Below are 25,191 nucleotides of genomic sequence, written 5' to 3'. Positions count from 1 at the left end.
TACAGTAAAAGTACTCACAAAAAAAGAAAGGCATAGGTTTTTGATAGTGGTTAAATGATTTTGATGCTATGTTTACTAATTCTGCTGGAGACCCCCTCAAGGATCCCTGGTGGTCCCTAGACCCCACTTTGAGTACCACCTATCATCTCCTGTGCTCTGTCCCTGTCTCTCTCCTCCAGTCACCTCTCCTGAGCTGACAGCAGTGACCCAGTAACCATGACAGCGGAGGAGACCATCAACATCAAGGAGGCGGAGGTGATCAAGCTCATGCTGGACTTCCTGAACTCCAGGAAGTTGCACATCAGCATGTTGGGCCTGGAGAAGGAGAGCGGAGTCATCAACGGACTCTACTCGGATGACATGCTCTTCCTCAGGTAAGGGGGAGAGGAGGAGGGAATAATTCCCAACTTTTTTTTTTATTTCAACGACCCACAGTTTGATATGCATTAGTCTATGACCCCCATCCCCGTGTGAAACTATATATATCCCTGGGCCCCGAATCTACACTGTAATATCCTCAGTGTTAATTTAACTCTAACACCAATGGAACAAAATGGTCCTTACAGGTCCATTTGGTTCTATTTGATTAACATTTTCAGTCTCTTAGTTACACACCCATAAGGGTCCATTTGGTTCCTATCAATCATTTAGCTGGGGACACCCTGGAACCCGATCAAGGGAGGACTCGACGCAGAGAACCAAGATGTCTCACTCCATGCATTGCTCAGTAGCACCCTGTCAGAACCAGTGCTCTAATGGCACAATCACACATCACCTTCCCTTTCACATCGATCGACAAGCGAAGGAGTTAAACTTTGGTGAACTTTGATTGGGCCTCAAACAATTTCAAAGAAGTATGTGTGACTGACCCCCTTGATTGTCATTGGCTTTAGTTTTCTTTGTGAGCCATGATAGAGGAGAACTACATCCATTCAAACTGACTACAAACCAGCAAACTCATTTCTGTGCACGTCACAGCGTGCACTACACATTCAGCACGACAAGATAGGAATTTGCCTGCATTCGCACATGTGATCGTGCCCCAACAGTCATATTCTATGGCCCAGTCCCAATTTCTACCCTTATGGACTAACAGACTTAAAGGCACATTCACGCGAAGCCTGCGAGGACTTAGGGCTGTCCCACTGTCAAACTGTCAAGTGCATGAAGGCTCCCTCAGATCACTTTATGCACGCTTTCTGTAAGTCTGCATTTCTGCAGACTTTTGCCTGAGGGAATTACCCCACACATTTATGACGTTAAATCCGGGATTACCAGGGAATTGCTCCAAACGTCAATCATGACTGTATGCCAACAGCAATGCTTTCAATCACCATATTTCAAAAGAGAGACGGGTTGGAGAAGACATGTATTCAGTAAAGATGAGGGACAAGAGATAATAAATGAGTAAAGTCTATAAAGGTACAAATATATACTGTATACTGCATCCTATAATAAAATTGCCATGTAGGTGGACAGTGGGTGGATGCTCTGATCAGCACAATATAGGACTAGATTTTAAGATCTAGATTTTCCGGCTTCTTTTAAGAGAAGCCCGACATCGCAATGAGCATTATTGAGGACCAATTACATGAAGATAAGGTTGAAATTGGGTGAAGGACTCCCTTAAAGGCTTTAGCGGGGACATTGGGATTGGGCCTATTGAGAAATGTTTTATTCCAACCAAATACTCCATCAGCTGATTTAACTAATTAGCTCCAGTGGTCTAAAACCAGTGGGTTGCAAGCCAGGACCCTTAGTACCATGGGCAGCATGGTGGCACATTGTTGCTTCTCACCAAGAAGTTCCTGGGTTCCAACCCTGACGGGAGGCCTTTCTGTGTAGTATGTTCTCCCCGTGTTTGCGTGGGTTTCCTCCGGGTACTCCACCAAAAGACATGCAAGCTGGGTACATACCATTGCCACTGCCCTTGATCAAGGTATTGGGCTGGCATCACAACTGGAGTTGGTCCCTGTGCGCTGCACCGCTGGTATGTACTTGGGATGGGTCAAATGCTGAGGACACATTTCCCCAAGGTGATAATAAAATATGCAGTATAACATCATGCACTGCTAGTTTTTGTACTCTGCCAGGGAGTTACAATTGCAGTTACCTTGTTTTCTAGCTGTCTTAATGGGGACTAATTAGACATGATGTGCCAGGTCAGTGAAATTAAAATTGTCGTCTGTATTTTGGGGGTGTCATTATAGTGAACATTTCGCTTGTAGTTTTCTTTCAGTGAGCCAATACTCCAATGTAAATCAAACAAACTACACACAATTACATGTGCTTCAGATGCATCATAGCCAACGCAAGCCTAGACTTCAGATGCGTCCATTTCCCATGTTATCTTGCAGGGCTGCGGTCAGTGCCGGCAGGAGTGCAGGTTTTCCGGTGTCATGTTTACATGACCATTTCATTGACCAGAATATTGAAATTCCATATGATTTGCATTCAAGAAAAACTTTTATCTGTTGATTTTATTTCATGTTTACAGCTTAAAACATGTCTGTTTTGTGTGCAGCCAAGCGTTTGGGATTCTCCTCAGTAGCTGCATGTCCAACAGTTTGAGCCCAAGGCCTTTGTGTCTTTGGCCCCTCCCACTGTCTGAGGCAGATGGCCGCCCACCCAGAGCCAGATTCTGTCCAAGGTTACTTCCTGTTAAAGGGGAGTTTTTCCCTCGCCAAGTGCTTTCTCATGATGGGGGGGATTGTTGGATCTCTGTAAATTTAAGAACAGAGGGCCCTATCTTTACCCCTATCTTTACCCCTTATGCCTAAACCTTTTAGGCATTTTTTACTATTTTGAAAAACGAATAAAAAGTTCAAATAGCCAATCTACATCGACACGTTGTTGTGAGCTTGTAGATTGGCTATTTGAACTATTTTAAAATGTTTTTCAAAATAGTAAAATATTCCAAAAAAGTTAAGGCATAAAGGGGTAAGGCTAGATAGGCCCATAGTCTTAACCCGCTCTAAAGTGGTAGGAGATTACGTTAGTTGTGATTTGGCAATATATCAATAAAATTCACTTAAGTAGAAGACAGACATAGAGGAGCAGACTGGCCACCATCCCCCTTTATTTAATTTAAATAAAATAATAAATCACTTTGTCACTTGTCCAGTGTAGAATTTACTGAATGGTGGTCATGTTTCAATAATGCATAATATGACATTGATTCTCTGCCCTGTACTGTACCTGTTGACCTGATCAGAGGTGCGGTCGGTGCTCTACATTTTGGTAGAATTAGTTTAAAGTCCTTGTCCACATGTCCCCTGGTGTTGTTTAAATCCATCTCCCCAAAAAACTTCCCTAAAGGAGCTTTTCGGTATCTTAACCCTCATTTAGTATTCCAGTATCCATGAATATGTATACGTCTGATCTTCTGGAATGTGGGTAATCCAGCAAGTGTCCACGGAGAACATCCAAAGTCCAGGGTATAATATTTCCGTGTGCTAGAAAAAGGTTTAGAGAAGACTGAATAGCTGTATGTATTTTTATTTTATTATCATTATTTTTTTGGACAGACAGCTTATTCTGGATGGCCAGTGGGATGAGGTGCTGCAGTTCATCCAGCCACTGGAAAGCATGGACAAGTTTGACAAGAAGAGGTGAGCTTGTTCTCTTATTTCATATTCACCATGGTTTGTTGTTTTCTGTCTTGTGTTTGTTTTTGAGTTGAGATGATTTAACTACTGAAGCCCCATTTTATACTTTGTCATATTATGATGTCATTCAGAAATAGCAGCTTGAAGATTGGCTATTTTCAATGTTTTTTTTTAATGACTTTGGGGTGCAAAAAAAATACTTTTGAATATTTTGCCTCATATAGGACCTATCTGGTTCTCCTGATATTCTGTCTCATCAGACTGGGATGTATTAACTAGTAAACTGAAAGAGATTGCCTAACCAGAGAGCACATCTGGGGAAGTCTTTGTCTTCTAGTGACACTGTCATGTCATTGTGTCAGTGTCTCTCACTGACTAGGGATCAGCTGACAGCAATGACAGGATCCCAGCGGCATAGGCGCCTGTCATAGCAGGATGCTGGCAGACTGTGTGTGTAGGGCTGAGCTTGCTGAAAGTATACAGGAATGATAACATCACAGTGGCTGCAGTTACATGGACAGTTTTATTCGGAATGAATACACTTCTATTCGGAATGAATGAATGGATGAATTCATTCAGAATAGAAATGCTCATGTAGACACCTCAATTGGAATAGAATATTCCATTCCAGTCTGACCCGAATTAATTTTCATTCGGGTTTGGAGGGGTGGTATAGACCGTTTGAATTGGTATATACCTAACCAATCGGAATTGACCATGTAAACACCTTATTCCGAACGCTCCTGTCTGTTTGGAATACATGCATTCCTTTGCGCATGTCCGTGCTTAGTAGTGCTGTCAGAATTGTCAAAAAATGACCTATCAAATCTCTAATTCGCCCACGGTTGGTGCTGAGAAGCGCTCGCTCCTGCGGGATAAAATGAATGATTCTATTCTATAGCGTCATTTAATAAGCCTGTCATGGTTAAGCCCAGACTTGTCCAGGAGAACGGACGCTCCGAGGATTGCTGGCCTAGGCTACACTTATATGGATCTTTTTCTAAACGGGTATTTTAGTCCTCAGTTTTTAAAAAGAATCCCTGGCCACATGACAAAGATTTAAAAAAAATCCCTGTCCACACGTAAATGCAGAAACGCATTGATCAGCTGCAAGTTTCAATTTTAAATCAGATTTTACATTTATTTTATATATGAGGGGCCAAATACATATACATTTTTAATCACATGTTAACACATCCACTGCCAAGGGCTAATCTCATAATGTACTCACCAGTGCCAAGGTGTTTTTGTTGTTTTTTTGTTTTTTTCATGTCGCCATAGATCTTGTTAAAATCCTTAAGATTGAGCGCTACACAGTCTGTTTACATCCGCGCGATCTCCCTGTATCTCCCAGTGAAAACCACGTGTCAAACGGGGCATCCATGTTTGAGTTAGAGCGGATTACGTTAAACAGTGAAATGCGAGGAGAAAAAACTACAGGAAGAGAATTGAGTTTCAGTTTCGTCTGTAGAACGAGGGCGGGCGTGATCGTGAAAACCGGATCCCAAATAATTCTATTTCCTGTCATCAAACCGGAAACGGAAGTGGATCAAAAAAATTCCGAAAGTGCACCCGGACCGCGCATGCGCGAAAAGACCGCAGCCCGTAGGGCTACGGTCTCGGCGCTTAACAGTTGGATTTAACGGCCCGTAGGACTACGGTCTTGGCAGTTAATGTGTTAAGGCCCAATACTGCAATAGCTGCATTATTTTAACACATTGGCTGCCAAAGACGCATATCTGCGTTCTATTTAATCCCTCGCCTGGCTTTTTTTTTTTTGACCCAAAGACCAAGGAGATATGATTTATCGAAGATTTAAACTCCTATCCACTTCCTTGTTAACTTAAAACTTAAAAATTCTGTATCTCGGCTCCTGAGTACTTTTTTTTTCAATGAAAAATCTCTGGCAGTCTACAGCAAAAAATCTGAAATAATTCTGGCAGATTAGGTGTTAATAGCATACGTGAACAAAAATAAATGAAAACAACATTATTAGGGCGCAGCTGCAGCGAAAACAGATGAGTTGTACTTCATCAATTCATTTCATGGGCAGCCGGAACGGTCGTCGCAAAACACCCCGCCCCACGCACCTTTTGAGCGGGCCATCCGCGGCCGCTCCATGGTCGCTGGACTTTCACCCGGGGCGATTGTGTTTTAGGACGACAGACCCTGCATTCAACCCATGTGCGCTACTCGGCGCAGAAAGAGGGGTTTCGTCACAGTGAATGAGTTACAGCATGTTTCAAAGCCTTTTCATAATAATACAAGAAAAACGTGACATTCGGCATAATGAGTAGCCTATACTTTCTACTTTATAAGTGTATTTTGATGCCAATACTTTTGTACTTTTGCCATAAATGAGAGTGCCTTGTTTCATAGACTGTAACTCTCTCTCTCTCTCCATGTATTATTATAATGACCATGAGCGGTCCGGTGTTTATGTATTATTATTTATTATTATAATGACCATGTGCGAATGCGCGATGACGTCATCGTACCTACATGAGAATGTGACAAATAGTAGGCCTATAGGCTAGCCTAAGTTTTACCGTGTCTGGTACCAATACAAAAAAATAAACTGGTCTGAACTTGTAGATCTGCTACTTTTGCATTAAAACGGCGATAACAAAGGAACACAGGCTTGCACCGCATACAACGCTGCCTGGCCAGGAGTCGGTGCGTTGCTTCCCGGCCTGCCTACGACCGACAGACCTCCGCCGCGGAGGCACAAGGGGGCTATTGCCTCCTCCCATGCCCACCAGGGGAAGCTCTGCTATGGGTAGTGGCCCCTGGTCCATGCCCGGGCGTAGGCGGGAACCACTTTGCGCATGTCAAAAGTTATATTCCTAATGAATGCTTTGATCATGTAAACGAGGAATACTTTTATTCAGGTTCCATGTAAACAGGTGAGTGGAACAGATTCCTCTATTCGGAATGAGTTCATTCTGAATGAGTTCATTCTGAATGAATACATGATGTCCATGTAACTGCAGCCACTGTCTCTTTTTATTATAATCTCTTGTAACTACTCTCCAAACAGTCAACAACAGTCTATATTACAGAGATTTGTAATCTATTGAAATAATAAAGGTGACATACATCTTCATCTATCTAACAGATAATACTAATAATAATGGACAAACCTAATGCATGACCTACAGGTAGATGAGATGCTTACCACAAGGTGAAAGCAGGGAGTGTTAAAGGACAACTTAGTTTTTTTTAAGGTTTATGTTTTAGATTGTAATTAAAGTAAATAAAAGATGAGTGTTATTTTTTATTTATTTACTGCTTTCTATAGTTTTAGCAATTTTAGCGATCTTTTTTACAGTGGGCGGGGGCATTCTGTCCGGTGGCTAAATATGTCTTTTTTTTACACAATAACCCAACGTTTTTTTTATTTTTTTTTATTTTTTTTTATTATTATTTACAGTAGTATATTTAGCCACCGGACAGAATGCCCCCGCCCACTGTAAAAAAGATTGCGAAAATTGCTAACACTATAGAAAGCAATAAATGAAAAAAAAAGAACACTCATCTTTTATTTACTTTAATTACAAGCTAAAATATAAACCTTGGTTGTAAAAAAACAAAGTTGTCCTTTAAGGGTGACGCAGCCATGACGTAACCTCATTCCTTTCTTGCCTATTTTAACCCTCGTGCCTTGTTTTCCAGTTCATCGTTGGTTTTCTATAATCGTTGGTTTTCAATAATTGTTGGTTTTCTAACATTTGGTGTTCTGTATTCTCTTGTGACCTTCCTGAGAGATCTTAACCTGAACATCCATCCTTGTACCTTCGCCAAGGCTTTATTCCATTTATTTTACACCTTTTACACGTACCTGTTGTGATCTGTAACAGTACGATCAGACCAGAATGACCCCGGCAGAGTCCCCTGGGAAGTTTAACCCGACATCTGAACCGGAGGAGACCCGTATCCCACGGGAATCCGAACTGGCGGTTTTAGAGAGCCGTCTCACTCGCCTTGAGAGGGCTTTTGAGGACCGCCTCGCCCGTCTTAACGGTCTTGAGAAGGGTTTTGCGGAGCGCTTCGCCCGCCTAGAGAACTGTCTTGGTGGGAAGAGTTATGAGGACCGCCTCGCCCGCCTAGAGACTACACTCGCTAGATACAAGGCCCTCCTCTTGGAACGTCTTGAAAATCTCCCCGAATCCTTCCGGAGTGACGGCTTTGAGGAGCTCTACCGACCGTAGCGTACCGGGTAGCGTGTCAAACCAATTCATGTTCTTGGAAAGCATTTTTTTCTTACTGTTTATTTTGTGTGCAGGTTTCGTTACATCATTCTGAAGCAGAAGTTTCTGGAAGCCCTGTGTGTGAACAACGCCATGTCAGCAGCAGAAGACCCTCAAAATGTGAGTCAACCCATTTAGGCCGGGAACCCCTATTGGCTATTTGTAACTATACCTTTCCAGACAGGAACCCCTTTTGGGGTTGTTGTTGCTATGTACAGTATATAGCAACATACTTTATTTTTTAATAATTTTAAATATTAGAAGGCTAATCAGCCTCAGGTCTAAATGGGTTAAAGGGGAAAAATGTCTGAGGATGGGAAATATTGCTGCTAGAAACATGGGCATCGCTTTCAATATATCTAAGGTTATTCAATCTTATGTTTATTACCTGAGAAAAAATCTAATTGTTTCTGTCCATCTCTGATCTGACAAAATGTGCTCATGCTTTTATTTCATCACGTCTAGACTACTGCATCTCTCAGTACACAAAAGGGTCTCTTTATTGTCTTAAACTGGTTCAGAACACTGCAGCTCGACTTCTAACTGGCTCCAAAACATTTCACTTATCGTAGCATCCCTACCGTTGCTGCCTATCTCTAAGATTCTTTTTTTAAGTTTCACTCTACATACAAGGCTAGGTGTGGTCCGGCTGACCTAGATTACTGAATCTCTCCCCCTCTGAGCAAACGCGTTGCCTGAGATCCTCAGGCATGCACTGCTGCATGCGGTCATTCCAAAGTCCATCTTAAAAACATAAGGATACTTGGCTTTAGCAGTTAGAGAAAAGGCTTGCTGTGCCTTGTTTTAAATCCCTTCTTGAAACATACATTTACAGTTGCTTTTATAAAGCTTAATCCTCCTAATTTTATTTTATTTAGCATTTTCTCCTAAGCTGTTTACATTTTATTTATTTTGCAAAGCACTTTTTAACATTGATTTTCCAATGTGCTATTTAAATAGTTTATTATATTACAATGCTATATTAATTTCTTTGTTAAATTTGAGGGCATTTATATTGTTAACATTCACCCATTTTCTTGAGGGTCTTTTTATTTATTTGTTTGTCCCACTAGTAATAGGGCTCTAATGGCCCAGATATAGAGCAGACAGTTGGACTACCACAGCAGGGGTGCGCTAAAGTCGGTCAAGTTCAAGATAATCAGTGCGTAGCTGAGTTTTCATGTCGGAGCAGCACCATTGGTTGGAAGTACCAGAGAAATAAAACATACAGTGGTCATGGAATTTTGTGAAAGTGGTCTTATTTTATGTATGTGGTCAGATGAGTCACATAGCCTTACAGTATATGGATCTGATGCATAAGTAAGTAAGTGAGTAAGTAGGGTTAGGGTTAGAGCTGCAGTGTTCTGAACCAGTTTAAGACAATAAAGAGACCCTTTTGTGTACAGAGAGTTGCAGTAGTCTAGACGTGATGAAATAAATGCATGAACACATTTTGTCAGATCAGAGATGGACAGAAACAATAAGATTTTTTCTCAGGTAATAAACATAAGATTGAATAACCTTATATACGCTTATATATGCCGAGATTGAGTTCGGGATTGAAAGTGATGCCCATGTTTCTAGCAGTAATATTTCTGCCCATCCTCAGAAAATTTTGCCCCTTTAACCCATTTAGACCTGAGGCTGATTAGCCCTTTCTGAGTTTGGGCTATGGGAGCTATCGTCGCTATGCTTACAGCCGTCGCCATGGTTATAGCGCCCCAAGCTATGGGATGAATGGTCAAACTGCAAACTGCGCACGGGCACTGTTACATAGAGAACGCTGCAAACGTATAAAGGACTTTCATTTACGGCCTGTGTGGGACACGCGCGCGTGTGTGTTGGAACTGTTGCAGGTACCAGGTACAAAGTCACTTTCCATCCCTGATATATATACTGTCTGTACACAGCGCATCACCCAAACTGCTCATACTTTGGGTGCTCATAGCCCCGGACGGGTATGGACTAGTAGATAGAAGATACAGTAGATAGAGAGATCGATAATGTAGATAGATAGAGAACACAGAAGATTTTATTTTAATTAGTAGGAAAACCACTCCACTGGAATTGAACGGGTGTTGTTGTGACTACTGTACTTTATGTGTGGTCGGCCCCCTTGATTCGGCACCTTTATGTGGCATTCAATCTATATGAATGCATTATTAAAATTCTTTTTTTGTATTAAGTCACATATCTGGCTCATGTTTTTCTTGTGTCTTTCTTCAGCTGGAGCTGAGCATGCAGGAGGCGGTGCGTTGCCTCCACAGCCTGGAGGCCCTCTGTCCCGCCAAGGACGACTACAGCCAGCTGTGCCTGCTCCTCACGCTGCCCCGCCTCACCCACCACGCCCAGTTCAAAGACTGGAACCCCAGCACGGCGCGCGTCCACTGCTTCGAGGAGGCCTGCGTCATGGTGGCCGAGTTCATCCCGGCGGACAGGAAGCTGAGCGAGGCGGGCTTCCGGGCCAGCGGGAACCGGCTCTTCCAGCTGCTGATTAAAGGCATCCTGTACGAGTGCTGTGTGGAGTTCTGTCAGGTAGGGCTGTGTGCGTGTGTCTCTTGATGGTTGAATACAATCTTATTAGTCTAAAGCGGGGGTCTTCAACAGGGGTCTGGTACCCCTAGGGGGTCCTCAGAGTTACTACAGGGGGGCTGCCAAATCTTAATTGTTTGCTCACCTAACGTCCAGAGCAAAGCGACCGGTGAGGAGATCACGGAGGGCGAGGTGCTGCTGGGAGTGGACGTGCTGTGTGGGAACGGCTGTGACGAGCTGGACCTGTCCCTGCTGTCCTGGCTCCAGAACCTGTCCCCCGGCGCCTTCTCCTGTGCCTTCCAGCAGAAGACCCTCAGCATCCACGTGGACCGGCTGGTCAAGCCCTCCAAGGCCGGCTACGCCGACCTCCTCTCCCCCTTGATCAACCGCCTGTCCCCCTTGGCGTCCTCGCCTCTCCGCCGCCGGCCCCTGTCGGCTGACACCTACATGTCCAGGTCAGGGTTAACGAAATAACGACAATTGAAGAAGAATAAGAAAAAAAGAAAAAAAGTACATTTTATTTAACTGAGATGATAATATAGGATAACTAAAACTATATTGTGTGTTTACAATACTTACTAAAACTAACTAAGATTATAGAGAAAATGTCTAGACTACTATTTTGGGTGGATATGAAATCGTCCAATATTTTAGCTGCAGCAGTTTTTAGCTCTAAAATGGTCCAAAATAGCTGATCTGCAAGCTCTGACTAAAAAGTCTAAGCCTTTTAAAAAACGAAACTAACTAGCAAAAGAAATCTAAAAAACGAACCAAAACTGAACTGAAGTTGAGAACAGAAACTGAAATTGAAATAAAAATTCTTAACTCTAATAACCTGCACTAATAACCTTGTGTCCAGGTCCCTGAACCCGGCTCTGGATGGGTTGTCTCACGGCCTGACTGCCCAGGATAAGAGAGGGATGGACGGGGGGGTGAAGCCATGCCTCAGCAGAAGCCTGGTGGAGAACAACGTACATCAGCAGGACGACTCACCGGAAAGGTAAACAGAGGCTGGAGGTCGCAGCACAGTCTGCTATTTGACTGTTAAACTACTTTCAACCTGGCGTCCCTACTTCGCATGTTATTACCCTCACAAAATAACAGCTCTACAAGCTCAGAACACGTTGCATCGCAACGCGTTATGAGTTTTTAGATCGGCTGTTTTTGCTATTCGTCAAGTATATAACGGGACTTAATTAAGCAACGTTGTAACTTGTGTTTCGAGAAACCTAAATTGAAACACAATTTGGGAAAACAAAGGGCCTAAGCTAATTAAGTTTGTTATAGTCGAGGTATACAAACAGTGTCTGAATGGATACATTCTGCACTGCTATACTGTGTAATCCATCCTTTCTGGAGACATGTGATAGTCTTGAACTAGGGTTTGGGAGTATTTTGTGCACGCTCAGGTTGAGACTGACATTACTGTTCAAACTGCTTTAATTATCATGGTTATTACTGTATGTCAGGTGGAAACCTTGTATGTCAGAATCAGAATCAACTTTATTGTCACATCAGGTTTACAGGTGTAAAACAGTGGGTGAAATTTGTTTTTGTGCAAGCTCCATCGTTTTTATTATTTCCATAAAAAGAGGAAGGGAAGAAGAAGGAGGGGGGCAAGAAGAAGAGAAAGAGATAAATAAAAACAGCAACAATTTATCTACATATTTACACATAGTATACTCCTGACAGTGTAGATGAAAAAAGAAAGGCAAAACAATACTAAAAATCACACCCTGTGTGAAGTGGGCGGTGTCTTGCTAGCTAATCACAATACTGAATGGAGTCAACCAATCATGTACAAAAAATAAATACATTTATTGAAACACTCTTTATGATGGAAGAAACCAAACCATAACTTAAAAAAAACGAATTTATCGTTTTTTTTAAGTTATGGTTTCTTATATAGGGCTATGCACATGTGTCGTGACATTGGCCAATCACAGTCCTGAATAGACTGTGATTGGCCAATCACGGTGCAGGGTTAGGCGGGGTACATTTTTGGCCAATCACAGCGCAGGATTTGTTGTACAAATATCCAAACCTCACTTATAGGGGCGGTTTCACCGCCCAAAAAAAGGAAATAACGCGACGATTTATCGGAGCTCACTCGCAGCCTTCACCCTCCATGGCGCTCCCAGTCTCCAAAAGCGTTTTTAAATCATTTTAAATAGTGAAAATAGCTGATCTACAAGCTCACAAGCTTGTAGATCTGCTATTTGTAGGGCATACATTTACGAAAAAACATAAAAAGTTTAAATATGGAGATACAATATTTCTGTCCGACAGCAACGATATCCTAAGCCTTCCTACTGTGCCCGAACAGCCTTAAGCAAGTTAATCTGTAACTTTTGCTATTAATCCCCAATGTTAATGTCTATATGTCGCTAATCCAGTAACTGCTTTAGCTCTTTAGCAGCGATTAAGTGTCTCCCCTGCTGGATTCACTGGCTCTCTACTCTGAATCGTAACTTAAAGGTAGGGTAAGTGATATTTTTGGGTTAAAACAAAAAGTATTTTATAAAAAGGTTAAAGCACTATATTCTGATAGTAATCATTGCTATAGAGTGTTTGTTCAGTAACAGGAATCTCCTTGTCTCTCCAGCTCTTTAATAAACAGAAAAAACATTTTCTGGTAGGTGTCAAAATCTCAGCCAATCAGGAGCAAGTACCCATTTTTAAGCTTAATTTTTATAGTGTTCCAGTTCCAATTTTGCCTGCTCATTTCTTAGTGTCATTACTTCCAATTTCACTTGTTTAATCTATATCCTGATTGAGTTCTCTATCCTGATTGGATAAAATTGGAAATTAAACTGAAACTGAATTTTCTGTTTTATAAAGAGCTGGAGAGACAAGGAGACTCCTTTTACTGAACAAACACTCTATAGCAATGAGTACTATCAGAATATAGAGCTATTTAACACTTATTTTAACCAAAGAAAATCACTTACCCTACCTTTTAATTCTAATAATGCAATATGCAACTATCCTTATGTTTTACAAACTAACAAAATAATTACCAAGATTTAACCTCTTGAACCTATATTCTAGGCACTTCATCACAACGTTGTTGTGAACCCGGTCATTGTAGTATAGGGTTTAAGTGGTTAAAAATGAATGAATTTAAGACGAGTATAAAGCAGAGTAAAACAAGGCAAATGCTAAAATTTAAATAGATACATAAAAAGGCTGGTCAATTCTTTTTTTAATATAAAAGGTGATTTTAGGAGATGCATGCACATCCAATCTCTCATCCAGGTGCTGGACAAACAATGATAAACAGTCAAAAATAAAGTCCACACACTGGTATCTCAGCTCCATTTAATTGTTTATTGCAGTTCTAAATGTTTTGATCTTACACAATCTTCATCAGAATTTTATTTTCTCTTTTCTTTTTTGTAAATAGCACTCATCCAAACCCATTAGATGTTCTTTCAGGACAATGTTGATACCAGACCAGTAAGTTCAGTACAGGCACAGCATGTTACATTGTTCAGTGGAAACTCTCTAACTCTCAACAGAATGACAGTAGAGGAATGTAAGCCGAGATGTGTGTATAGTTTGCATCAGATCTCCGGAGCTTTTCTTGGCATCACCTTGATGTCTAGTTAGCTGACAAAGCTTTACACGATCGATCTAAGTGAAATGCTACCCCAAGGAGGGGTAAGAGGAGGAATGGCAACTGATTCTTTTCTGAATCTTTAGCACAAAAATACTGAAAAGGGCTTCCGTAGAGGACGGACGCGCAAGGAAGACGGGTGCTTGAATCGGAGGCTCCAGCTCTATTGGCTTTTTATTTAGCTTTAAACCATTGACATCCATGTTATTTGTTACTGGAGTCACAAGTTAGTTACCATTTCTATTACTCATCGTACCTGCAAGTGAAATGCAGAATATTCGTAAAAATGCTGGTAACACGGCTGAAGAGTCGTTAGGCCTAGGCTTTGGGGCTGATGCCAACTCGAAGGCCGGACAGACTTCTTCAAAATCCCTGGGTGACTCTGTAGTTGAGCCCACATCTAGGACTGTGATTCATGGACTTCTCCGAAAGCTATCTGAGGACCAAGCGAGACATTTCACGGACATTCGGATGGAACTGTCAGAAACACGAATAGCTGTTTCTGCTGTCGATAAGAAATTAGCCGATGTTCTTACACAGTTGTCCGGTGTGGAGGCTAGGCTGGACGTGTTGGAAGACGCTGAGAAACGCCGGCGTGCTCGCCGTCTAAGGTATCTTATAATCCAGACAGGCTACCTGGTCTTGGTTTTATACCGCTCTTTTGTTAACTTCTTCATACTGTATATATCATAGGTCTGTTCATTTAATTTTGCTTAATTCATTGACCATACTTAGGCTCTTCGCCCTTATGGGGCATAAGGCATTGATAATGTTACCACCTAATTACGTTCCTTAGCAACCAGTTGTGTCTCACCCCACTAGAGACCCATCTCCAGCAGCTCAGCCTCTTTGCCAGGTGATCTTAGATCGGCCTTGTTTCCTTTCCCCCAGCGAGTGGTCTGGGGGCCACTTTGGGGATCTGCTCTGGGGTCATTCTTACCACACCATTTTAGACGACAGTGTTTAATCTCTGAGATCACGTTTCGGCAGCCAGTCTTTATATAGAGTTCCTTATTTGACATCTTATTGGGCCAGAATATAAGGCAGATCTTTCACAAGCAGTCATTGTGGAATGGGCGGACTTTGTTCTTGTCGCATTTGATTATTCACCTGCACTCAGCCCCATACAGTAGAACCAGCTTGACCAATGTGTTTTGAGGCTGTAGGTGTTAGACTTTCACATGTTATGGAGTATCCTCGTGTTATGGAAAATTCTGTAGTTGCCGCAGGCTTTCCCAAGTCATTTCCCAAGTCATTCACTCACACACACACACACACACACACACACACACACACACACACACACACACACAGATTTAGCAGATTTATAGAAGGGTTGTAGGCCGGGCTCGAAATGTTCTTTTTTACTTGGCAGCACCGGTGCTACCAATTTAAAAATTAAGGAGCACCAGAAAAAGTGTGTAGAGTACTCACCAAAATTGAAGGAGCACCAATATGTAATCGATTTTTTTTTATTAATAAAAACAATAATATAACTGTATGGTTTACAAATAACATAAAATGATGAAAATAGTCTTAAAAAATGCATGTTGGGCCACCACTGGGACTTCATACAATATGCTGGAGCCAGGATTTAAAATGCAGTGTCCTGACTGTCTGTCCCTCATCCATCCATCTCTTCAAAGAGACTGAGCTATCAAACATGTCCAGATGAGGACCGTAGTCTACACTCTAAGCCAATCACATCTTCATCAGTTTTTTTGTTCACCTTCATAGCTTATTTGGATAATATAATTGGAATTTCTGTTATTAAATAATGGCAATGCAAATATAACATGGTATTTGTCATTACATTGGCCATATTGCGTATAGATAAGCCTACTCACTTCTTTTTTTTTAACACTTTTTTTATCCCAAGATTTTGTAACCCTTTTTCACCCCAGTGATCCCCCACCAGCCTAGGGAGCCCAGGGCCGAGCTCATGCCTCCTTCAATGCATGAGAGCCAACTGACCTTCTTGTCACCTGACAGGGGGAGTTTCCCCGGTTGGACATAGCGTGTGGCTGTCATGGGGGAGGCGGTATAGCGACAAGGATTACTACATGTTTTTGTGAGGGTATTAACTACCCTAGGAGACACGGGGAGAACATACAAAGTTAACTCTACACAGAGTAGGCCCTTTCGCCAACCCCACCTAGGGTATGGGCGCTGATGACGTGGAGGAGAAGACACGCCCCCAGCGTCCACAGTGTCCCCGGCAGGAATCGAACCCAGGACCTTCTAGATGTGAGGCGACAGTGCTACCGACTGCACCGTGCCCCTGCCTGCCTACTCACTTCTAATGAGCACATAGACGCATTTCCAGACAACGTCACACTGAAAAGAACCAGTATGCACTCGCATGCCGGGGCCAAAAGAACCCGACAGCTCATTAGATGCAATGTAAAAGTGGTCCCAGCACTTTTCAAATTTTCAGACGTTGTTTTCCTCCCACTGTGAAGGAAGAAGGTTTAGGATGGATGTTAACTGTGATCTCTCGCTCTTGAAATATATACCTTGGTTTATGTTGTGTGTAAACAATTATAGCGATTCTCAAAGCAGTTGTCCTCCAAACCCCACCTCCAGTCGCAGAGGGAGCGCTCCCTACGATCACGGCGCCAGAGCCTGCTTGATCGCGCAGCTGTATCCCCTGAAACCTAATTTATGCTCCGCCGTGCGAAGGTGTTGCGTGCAGAGAACGGCCGAGAATAGCAGACCTCCAAGCTCACAACGGTAACATTCGCGATGCGATGTGAGCTTGTATGTCAGCTGTTCTCGGCGCGCAATACCGTTGAATGGACAGAGGTTGAATGAACAGAATGAACAGAAAGGTTGAATGAACAGAAACCAGCGCTCCCAATTATTTTTTATTGGAAATTGATTACATGAAACCAGCACCTGAGCGTGCAGTCTCAATGTTTGTAAACAAGAAATCTGTCTATAGATCAGTTTTTTTGTGTGTGTTGTCAATCATTTGTCAATAGGCTACAAATTAAGTTTCAAAACTCATTTGCCGAAATGTACCACCAGCTTTCTGTTCCTATGACTTGATCTCTGTCTAGCTCCGACAGTTACAACACACACACACACACACACACTCACTCACTCACTCACTCACTCACTCACTCACTCAGGTCCGCCTCCTTCTCTTTCACAGTGAGAGAGACTCTCTTTCTCTCCGTAGCCTCAAAACGCTCAGCGATGCCCCACACTGTTGTGTCAATGAGTAGTTAACTACACACTACAACATACATGCTATTGGATTAGCATTAAGAACTAGCGCAGCTCAGAGGAGAAGGCAGTTGGATGGCAGGGAGCGCCTGTTTTGGTTCACTCGGCCGTTTTGGTCGCACCACAGCAATTATTTGCAGTCGACAGGTGCAATTATATGTTTAGGTCGGATTCAAATTCAGGCGCATTTGCGTCGCAATTCCGAGCCCTGATTGTAGGTAAAAAAGCAAATCCAATTATGTTCCTTATGGAGAACACCTGCTTGTGTTGATGGCAAAACAGAAAACAGAAGAGTGAGAATTCCTTCTTGAATGTGAAGGCATGGAAACTATTCTTAAACTCACTTTACAGTTAGTATAGTTTTTTCCTTGTTCCTGTCCATGTTGTAATTATTCCCATGAGTGACATGCGCAGCCTGCAAAGAGGGGAAATGAGCTGGCCTCGCTGAAGACCTGGGGGGGTTGATGAGTTGCAGTACACACAGTGGGTTGTTGTTAACTACTGTCTGTTGTTTCTTAAGTACACACAACAAGCTGCCAGCACAGCAGGCTACAGACGGCAATAGGGAAAGACAGCAGTGAGAAATCGTCTGCTGTAAAGATACAAAATAAAAGTTGAACTCCAAATTTTCCCCAAATCATCCTGTGGGCCGGATTTGACCCCTGTCTTAGATGCTGCCCGAAATCTGAATACTTTGGCTGCAGTCCTTTTTTGGGGGATTTGCAGTCACCTAGAATGGCCTTTTGTATGGTTAGTGCTTGGGGCTATGGTCTTCGGTGCCTCGTTTATTGATATGACGCTCACAGTGCAAGAACCTCTCCCCCCTTTTGCCATTTAGAGAAGTTCAAGGCAGGGTTGTCCCCAAGTCCATTACTGTTTGCGTTTACTCTCGATTGCTCTCTGACTGGATGGAGCGCTGCAGAGAAACTGTGTGGCTGCCCCTTTGCATGGAACCCATAATCTCTGAATTGGTGGCCATCCTATTCAGTTTCTCCTTTATCTTTTCTTTACATTTAAGATAAGCTCTAAATGCTGGTGGTGTTACACAAGGTTGCAGGGATGGTGGGGGATTTTATTATTATATATTTTTTTCATGTATACATTCTTTTCATTATCCCAATTTAGTCATTATAACAAATCCCATTTCCCCCCCATGTAGTCCCTGTCACTGCTGACCCCTACTGGCTGGTCTTGGAAAAGGCAGCGAACAACCATGTGTCTCTTCTGATACATGTGACATATCCAGCCACTTCTTTTCACCTGACAGTGATGAGTTTCACTGGAACATGAACATTTATTTGAAGCAGCAGCTACCTGTGCCTTGTTTTATCCTTATATTTTTTGTCAATTTTAATGACTTGTAATATCAATAGGCCAACCAGCAAATAACAATGTATAGATTGAGATTCAAACGTTTTTTTTTTAATGTTTCTGTCTTTAGGAAACACCCTCAAGGTCTGGAGAGCCCCAATGCCACACGCACCCCCCTGACCCCTGGAAAAGATGGTGGGCCACCCTGTAGCACAGACAGGAACGAGGTAATGATACAATGCTGTGTGTGTGTGTGTGTGTGTGTGTGTGTGTGTGTGTGTGTGTGTGTGTGTGTGTGTGTGTGTGTGTGTGTGTGTGTGTGTGTGTGTGTGTGTGTGTGTGTGTGTGTGTGTGTGTGTGTGTGTGTGTGTGTGTGTGTGTGTGTGTGTGTGTGTGTGTGTGTGTGAGCTTTGTAAATTGGCTATTTTCAACATGTTTGCATCTTTCTTACATAATATTTGACAATTTGATCTTAAAAGTCCTTAAATTGTCACTTGTTGTGCAAATGTGCAGATACCTGGTATATTACACTTATACTGTATGTTGGTTTGTTTACTGTTGAGTGAGAACAGTAAGCACATTAAGCTAATCATCTGGGGACCCCCCAAACATAATTTGGGGACCCTCAGTTTGGGAACCACACCTAAATCACACTCTTAACATTTGTGTAACATATGTGCTTGTTCATGAATACTGGGATGTTGATGAGTGTGTGCGTGCGCGCTGTGCCCCTGCAGCGTGACTCAGACCAGTACCAGGAGTACCAGCGCCAGCGGCTTCGGGTTCAGCAGCATCTGGAGCAGAAGCAGCAGCAGAGACAGCTCTACCAACAGATGCTGCTGGAGGGAGGAGTCAAACCACAGGAGGCGGGGCCCGGGGCTGCAGGGGCCCAACACAACCTCACCGAGACCTTCCTCAACAAGTCAGACATGAGAACATTATATCACACATTAGAAAAAAAGGGAAAAAAAGCTTGGTCTATAGGATGCGTAATTTATACATGTCATACTCTGGTGTTGCACAGCGAAAATAGCAGATGTACAAGCTCACAACGCGTCGCATCACAACATGTCAAGCTTAAGTGGATTTCTACAACACTTTTTTTAGACGGAGCATGCATTGCGGAGGCCCCACAGCAGTGTTTCTCAACCTGTGGGCCGGGGCCCAATGGTGGGCTGTGAGGGTACTGCAAGTGGGCCCCCAAATAATTGGCAAAACACGACAAATTTTATGAGAAACAATTATGTGGTATTTTTACTTTAAAACCTTAATCGGAGATGGAAACTAACAAGAAAAATGTACCCGTATAGGTCTGTAATGGGGGTCCGTGGCCTAATGCATACCGAAACTGGGGGTCCTTGAAATTAAAATATGCGAACCACTGCAGTATGTAAAACAGACGAACAACGTATAAGTCTGTACTCTGGGTTCTGTGTCCAGGTCCATCCAGAAGCTGGAAGAGATGAACATTGGGAATGGGATAGACCTGGAGGGGACCCCGCGGCTCAGCCAGCAGTGGAACGGAGTAGCGGGGGTCAAACCCAGCCCCTCCACCCCCGACACCCCCCCCGTCACCCACACCTCAGACAGGGGCGGGAGCAGCACTCCTCTCAAGACAGGGGGGCGCATGCAGTCCCTCGACGAATCCCCTGTCAGCCAGAGGTACGAATGAGAAATATGACCGAAAATATTGAAATATTGAGAAAACTGGTATCATTATACAGAGATTACTAACTGTGTGTGTGTGTGTGTGTGTGTCCCAGTGCTGAAAGAATGAAGTCTACTTTTCCACCAGTTCAAGATGACTCTCTCGGCTCCACTACACGGAGCATAACACAAGAGGTACAGTTCCCGGTCCAACAGAATGACTAACTCTACTGCAATGCTGATAGAACCAAGACCTACTGTAATACAGTAGGCTACTTGTGAATAATATGTATTTTTAGGCATTAATTGTGCTCCCATTCAGATACTGTAGGGTTAGGGGACGTTGCAATTATGTGGTTGATGCAATAAAAAGAATACAAGCACAGTGTACAGTGCATCCATACAGCGTAAATGGTATGTCCTTTCATACTGAAGCAGTGTAAACTCTTCCTGTGTCCAGACAGGGAAGACCAAAGGTCAGTTTGTGAAGGTCAACCAGCTGGAGGACACGCAGGCGGTGCGCTGTGTCGCCTTCCACCCATCGGGAGCGCTCTACGCCGTGGGCTCCAACTCCAAGACCTTGCGAGTCTGTGCCTACCCAGAAACCCTCACCCCTAGGTAGAACTAACAGACTACACATATTATTACGCAGTGGTTCTCAAACCACTGCAAATGGATTTGGCCATGGACCCCCTATCTGAAAATGTTTTGTGCCAGGGACCCCCAGAAGAGAAGACAAGATTTATGTTCAAAATTATTCAAAGTTTTCCAAACACTTGAAAGTGTTTGGAAAACTTTGAATAATTTGTGTGTGACATTTCAAAAATGTCCAAAAATAGCAGATGTACAAGCTCGCAGCACAGAACAAAGTGATGGGCTGTGAGCTTGTCTATCTGCTATTGTTGAATACCCACGTATAAAACATGGATAAAGTGGTTAAAATGATTGTGATGCTATATTAACAAATTTTGCTGGGGACCCCCTTGAACCCCCTCAAGGACCCCTGGGGGTCCCCGGACCCAACTTTGAGAACCACTGCCTCGTTAATTATTGGAATCTCTATTAATATTAAAACTGGTGCATTTTGTCGCTGAAACAATCTACTTTTAATGTTTTTAAATTAATGCCCAACTTGATCATACGACAGTGTGACACAAAAGTATGTAAAATAGCAGATCTTCAAGCTCAAAACGCGGTGCGGTGCGATGCGGCACGTTTTGAACTTGTAGGTCTGGAATCTACTGTGTTTTATTCATAGGAATATTTTTTACGGTGTGTCTGTGTGTCCAGAGCTAATCTCACAAACCACTAGACTGATCAGCACCAATCTTTGTATGCACAGTTGCTGCCAGTAGGCCACAGAAATGCCTCCACTCACGTTTTTCACATAATATGTTTTATACCTTTTTGAAATGTATAACTTTAATTTTATAATGGAAGTCAATGGGGCTCGAATCGGGCTGAAACCCGATAAATAAAAGCCCAAACAGCTTAATAAAACTCTATTGACCATAGGCAGTTCTGAATTTGTCCCACCTGTTTCGTATATCGTCTCTGTCGGGTGGAAACCTCATATGGTACTTTTCAAATTCCCAAAATATCAAAAGTAGCAGATGCTACTTTTGATACTTTTGTGTGACGCTGTAGTATGATCAAGTGTAATTTATGAAAAGGTTAGAATATGGATGGAGATAAGAGGTTTCTGCCCGACAGCAACAATATATTATCTGTACAACAACCTGGGTTGTCTTTTATGTGTTGGTCCAGTGGTTCTGGTGGAGCGGTCAGACAGCCAGCGGTGCGCTTCAGAAGGAACAAGCACCATAAGGGCTCCATCTACTGTGTGGCGTGGAGCCACTGTGGTCAGCTGCTGGCCACCGGCTCCAACGACAAATACGTCAAAGTCCTTCCGTTCAACGCAGACAACTGCAACGCCACAGGTAGGCTGTTGTGTGTGTGTGTGTGTGTGTGTGTGTGTATGTGTGTGCGTGCATGCGCCTTTGTCTTCCTTTTCCGGAATTATCCTTATCTTTTCTTCTATTTTGAAAGATAGAAGGAGTCCGTGCTGAAGAACTGGTGATGTAAACGAGAACAATCCCATCACTCCTTGCCGGCGCGCTCAGCCCACTGACACTCTTAGAGCAGTGGTTCTCAAACTTTTTCAGGTCAAGGACCCCCCCAAAAACAATATTTGGCCGCGGACCCCCACCTCAAAATATTTTGTTCCAGGCACCCGCAGAAGCAAAGATTTGAGTTACGAATGTTCGCTTTTAAAAATTATATATTTTTGCACAAAGATTTGCACAAATTTTCAAGATTTTTCTAAAATAGCAGATATACAAGCTCATAGCATTATGAGCTTGTATATCTGCAATTTTTGAATAGCCAAAGTATAAAAAAATGGATAAAGGGGTTAAAATGATTGTGACGCTTTATTAACTAATTTTGCTGGGGACCCCCTGGTACCGCCCCCAAGGACCCCTGGGGGTCCCTGGACCCCACTTTGAGAACCAATGACTTAGAGGACAATACCGCCTATATATACAGCATTAGGGTTACAGTGTGTGTACTGTGTACACATTGCTGTTCAGGTCCAGATCTGGAGTTCAGCATGCACGACGGCACCATCAGAGACCTGGCCTTCATGGAGGGTCCAGAAAGTGGCGGCTCCATCCTGATCAGCGCCGGTGCTGGAGACTGTAACATCTACACCACTGACTGTCAGAGAGGACAGGGCCTGCACGCCCTCAGTGGACACACTGGTACACACACACACACACACACACACACACACACACACACACACACACACACACACACCATCGAAACTTTACTAGTCTGTTACACACCAACACTCAGTGTGTGTGTTTTGTCATTTTGTCCTCTTACTGTAGGTCACATTCTTTCTCTGTATACGTGGGGTGGCTGGATGATCGCCTCTGGCTCCCAGGACAAGACGGTTCGATTCTGGGACCTGCGGGTGCCCAGCTGCGTGCGTGTAGTGGGCGCCACCCTGCACGGGTCAGGTCAGTCCACGGCACCGGCCATGGAGTGGCTCAGTCATGGTCATCTTTAACCGCTAAGCCCTATATCGTCTGTCAGGTGGAAACCTGATGTCCAAAACTGTTACTTTTCGGGATTCAAATTGAAAAACGGCAAAGGTAGCAGATTGAAACGCGGTGCGAACGAGCCGCGTTTCGAGCTTGTGGATCTGCTACTTTTGATGCTTTTGTGTGAAGCTGTAGCTGTAGCTGTTGTGTGAAGTAGGACATTGATTTACGAAAAAACACAAAGTCAGATATGAGGTTTCTGCCCGACAGCAACGATATACTACGTTTACATTGAATACCAAAAAGCAGACCTACAAGCTATAGGTCACTAACTCATAGTGGGAGACATTGACAGTAAGTGTAGACTATTTTGTTTCCACTCATAGAGGTAGAGCTTGACAGTAAATGTGGACTATTTTGTTACCGCTCATAGAGGGAGAGATTGACAGTACAGTTAAATAACAGCTTAGTCAGATAATACAGTATTTCTGTTACTGTGTAAATTACAGTAGCCTGGAAGAAGTTGTTTGTTTCCAACTAACGATTGATTTGTGATAACACAATTTCCCCACAAGAGGGCAATAATGCTACTTTAGATTTTTCACAGCCCTTATAGCTGTGGGCCTTGTGCATTTTCAGAGCATGTTTATTTTAATGATCAATCAATCGATTGTGTCGATAAGTGGAACTAACATAGCATACTGTAAGTTCCTATCTATCGGTATCAGCATTTTATTTTAAGATGCAAGAGGATTTGAATCGTCAAACTAGCAACCAGCATCTCTCCACCAAACCCAGGAAGTGCAGTGGCCTCGGTGGCGGTGGACCCCAGCGGACGGCTGCTGGCCACGGGCCAGGAGGACAGCAGCTGCATGCTGTACGACATCCGAGGGGCCCGCACGGTGCAGACGTACCGGCCCCACGGCAGCGACGTGCGCTCGGTCCGCTTCTCGCCCCGGGCACACTACCTCCTGACGGGCTCCTACGACAACAAGGCCATCGTCACCGACCTGCAAGGTAGAGTGATAGAGATTGATTGATTGATTGATTGAATAATTAATTAGTCAGACAGACATGTAAACAGCACGTGGTACAGTAAGACATTAAGGCTAAAAGAATAACAATAATAAAAGTCCTGAGGACGTGTTTCCATTGTGGTTCTACAATATGTATTCAATTCATCAACATACAAAACACTATATGTACAAAGGAGAAAAAGGGAAAACGGCGGCAGTGAACGACACCTTCTTTCTGTGGGAATTTGCATTTACCTCCCCTTGTGGTCTCCTTGTACAGGTGACCTGACCAAGCCGCTGCCTCTGATGGTTGCCGGGGAACACTCGGACAAGGTGATCCAGTGTCGGTGGCACACCCGCGACCTGACCTTCGTGTCCTCCTCAGCAGATAAGACTGTCGCCCTCTGGGCTCAGGTTGACCTTTGACCCTTGACCCCGAGCTGAGAAACACTGGCTAGCAGCTAATGCAACAACAAGCACAACACCTCCTCGTAACATCCCTAAGATGGGAGACTAACTGCCGTGTGTGTGTGTGTGTGTGTGTGTGTGTGTGTGTGTGTGTGTGCATGGATGCATAGGCGTGCATTCATGCCTTGCAACTTGCTGGCATATGCGCTGTATGTGCATTTGGCCCAGTTTAGCTATTTTCCGTGTGATTAAAAGTTATAAACATCCAAGAAGAAAGCTTTCGCCCATAGTGCTAGCTTATAGTCACTGTTAGGTTAGGGTAGGTATTTGGCACATATAGGTTTAAAGGTGCAGGAGTTGGGGTCTTACTAAAGACTAAAGACCCTGACGACACACTGCAAGCGTCAGTGTCGCTCCAGGACGATTGACACACGAGTGTCGCAAAAGACGGAGGAGTGTCTTTGTTTCCATCGCGGCCACACCGCGACCCTCCGTTCTTTAGTTATTGGCTGTTGAATA

The 25,191-nt window shown here is 43.4% G+C and overlaps 1 protein-coding gene across 1 annotated transcript; it reads left to right on the top strand.

The window, feature by feature from the left end:
* Window positions 1-216: 216 nt before the first annotated feature.
* LOC308086964 (WD repeat-containing protein 47-like) lies at window positions 217-24,690 on the top strand (the record flags this gene model as incomplete). Its single annotated transcript, XM_080430605.1, has 16 exons — window positions 217-374; window positions 3,528-3,611; window positions 7,894-7,978; window positions 10,085-10,393; window positions 10,547-10,845; window positions 11,250-11,390; window positions 18,682-18,778; window positions 19,289-19,473; window positions 19,992-20,213; window positions 20,315-20,393; window positions 20,659-20,816; window positions 21,966-22,138; window positions 22,790-22,960; window positions 23,093-23,224; window positions 24,047-24,265; window positions 24,545-24,690. The coding sequence occupies 16 exons, from the start codon at window positions 217-219 to the stop codon at window positions 24,688-24,690; spliced, it is 2,658 nt and encodes an 885-aa protein (XP_080286731.1).
* Between the last annotated feature and the right edge of the window lie 501 nt (window positions 24,691-25,191).

The sequence above is a fragment of the Gymnoscopelus braueri genome (genome assembly GCF_963280865.1).
Source record: "Gymnoscopelus braueri genome assembly, chromosome: 6".
Taxonomy (NCBI): Eukaryota; Metazoa; Chordata; class Actinopteri; order Myctophiformes; family Myctophidae; genus Gymnoscopelus; species Gymnoscopelus braueri.
This window is presented reverse-complemented; position numbering and strand designations above follow the sequence as displayed.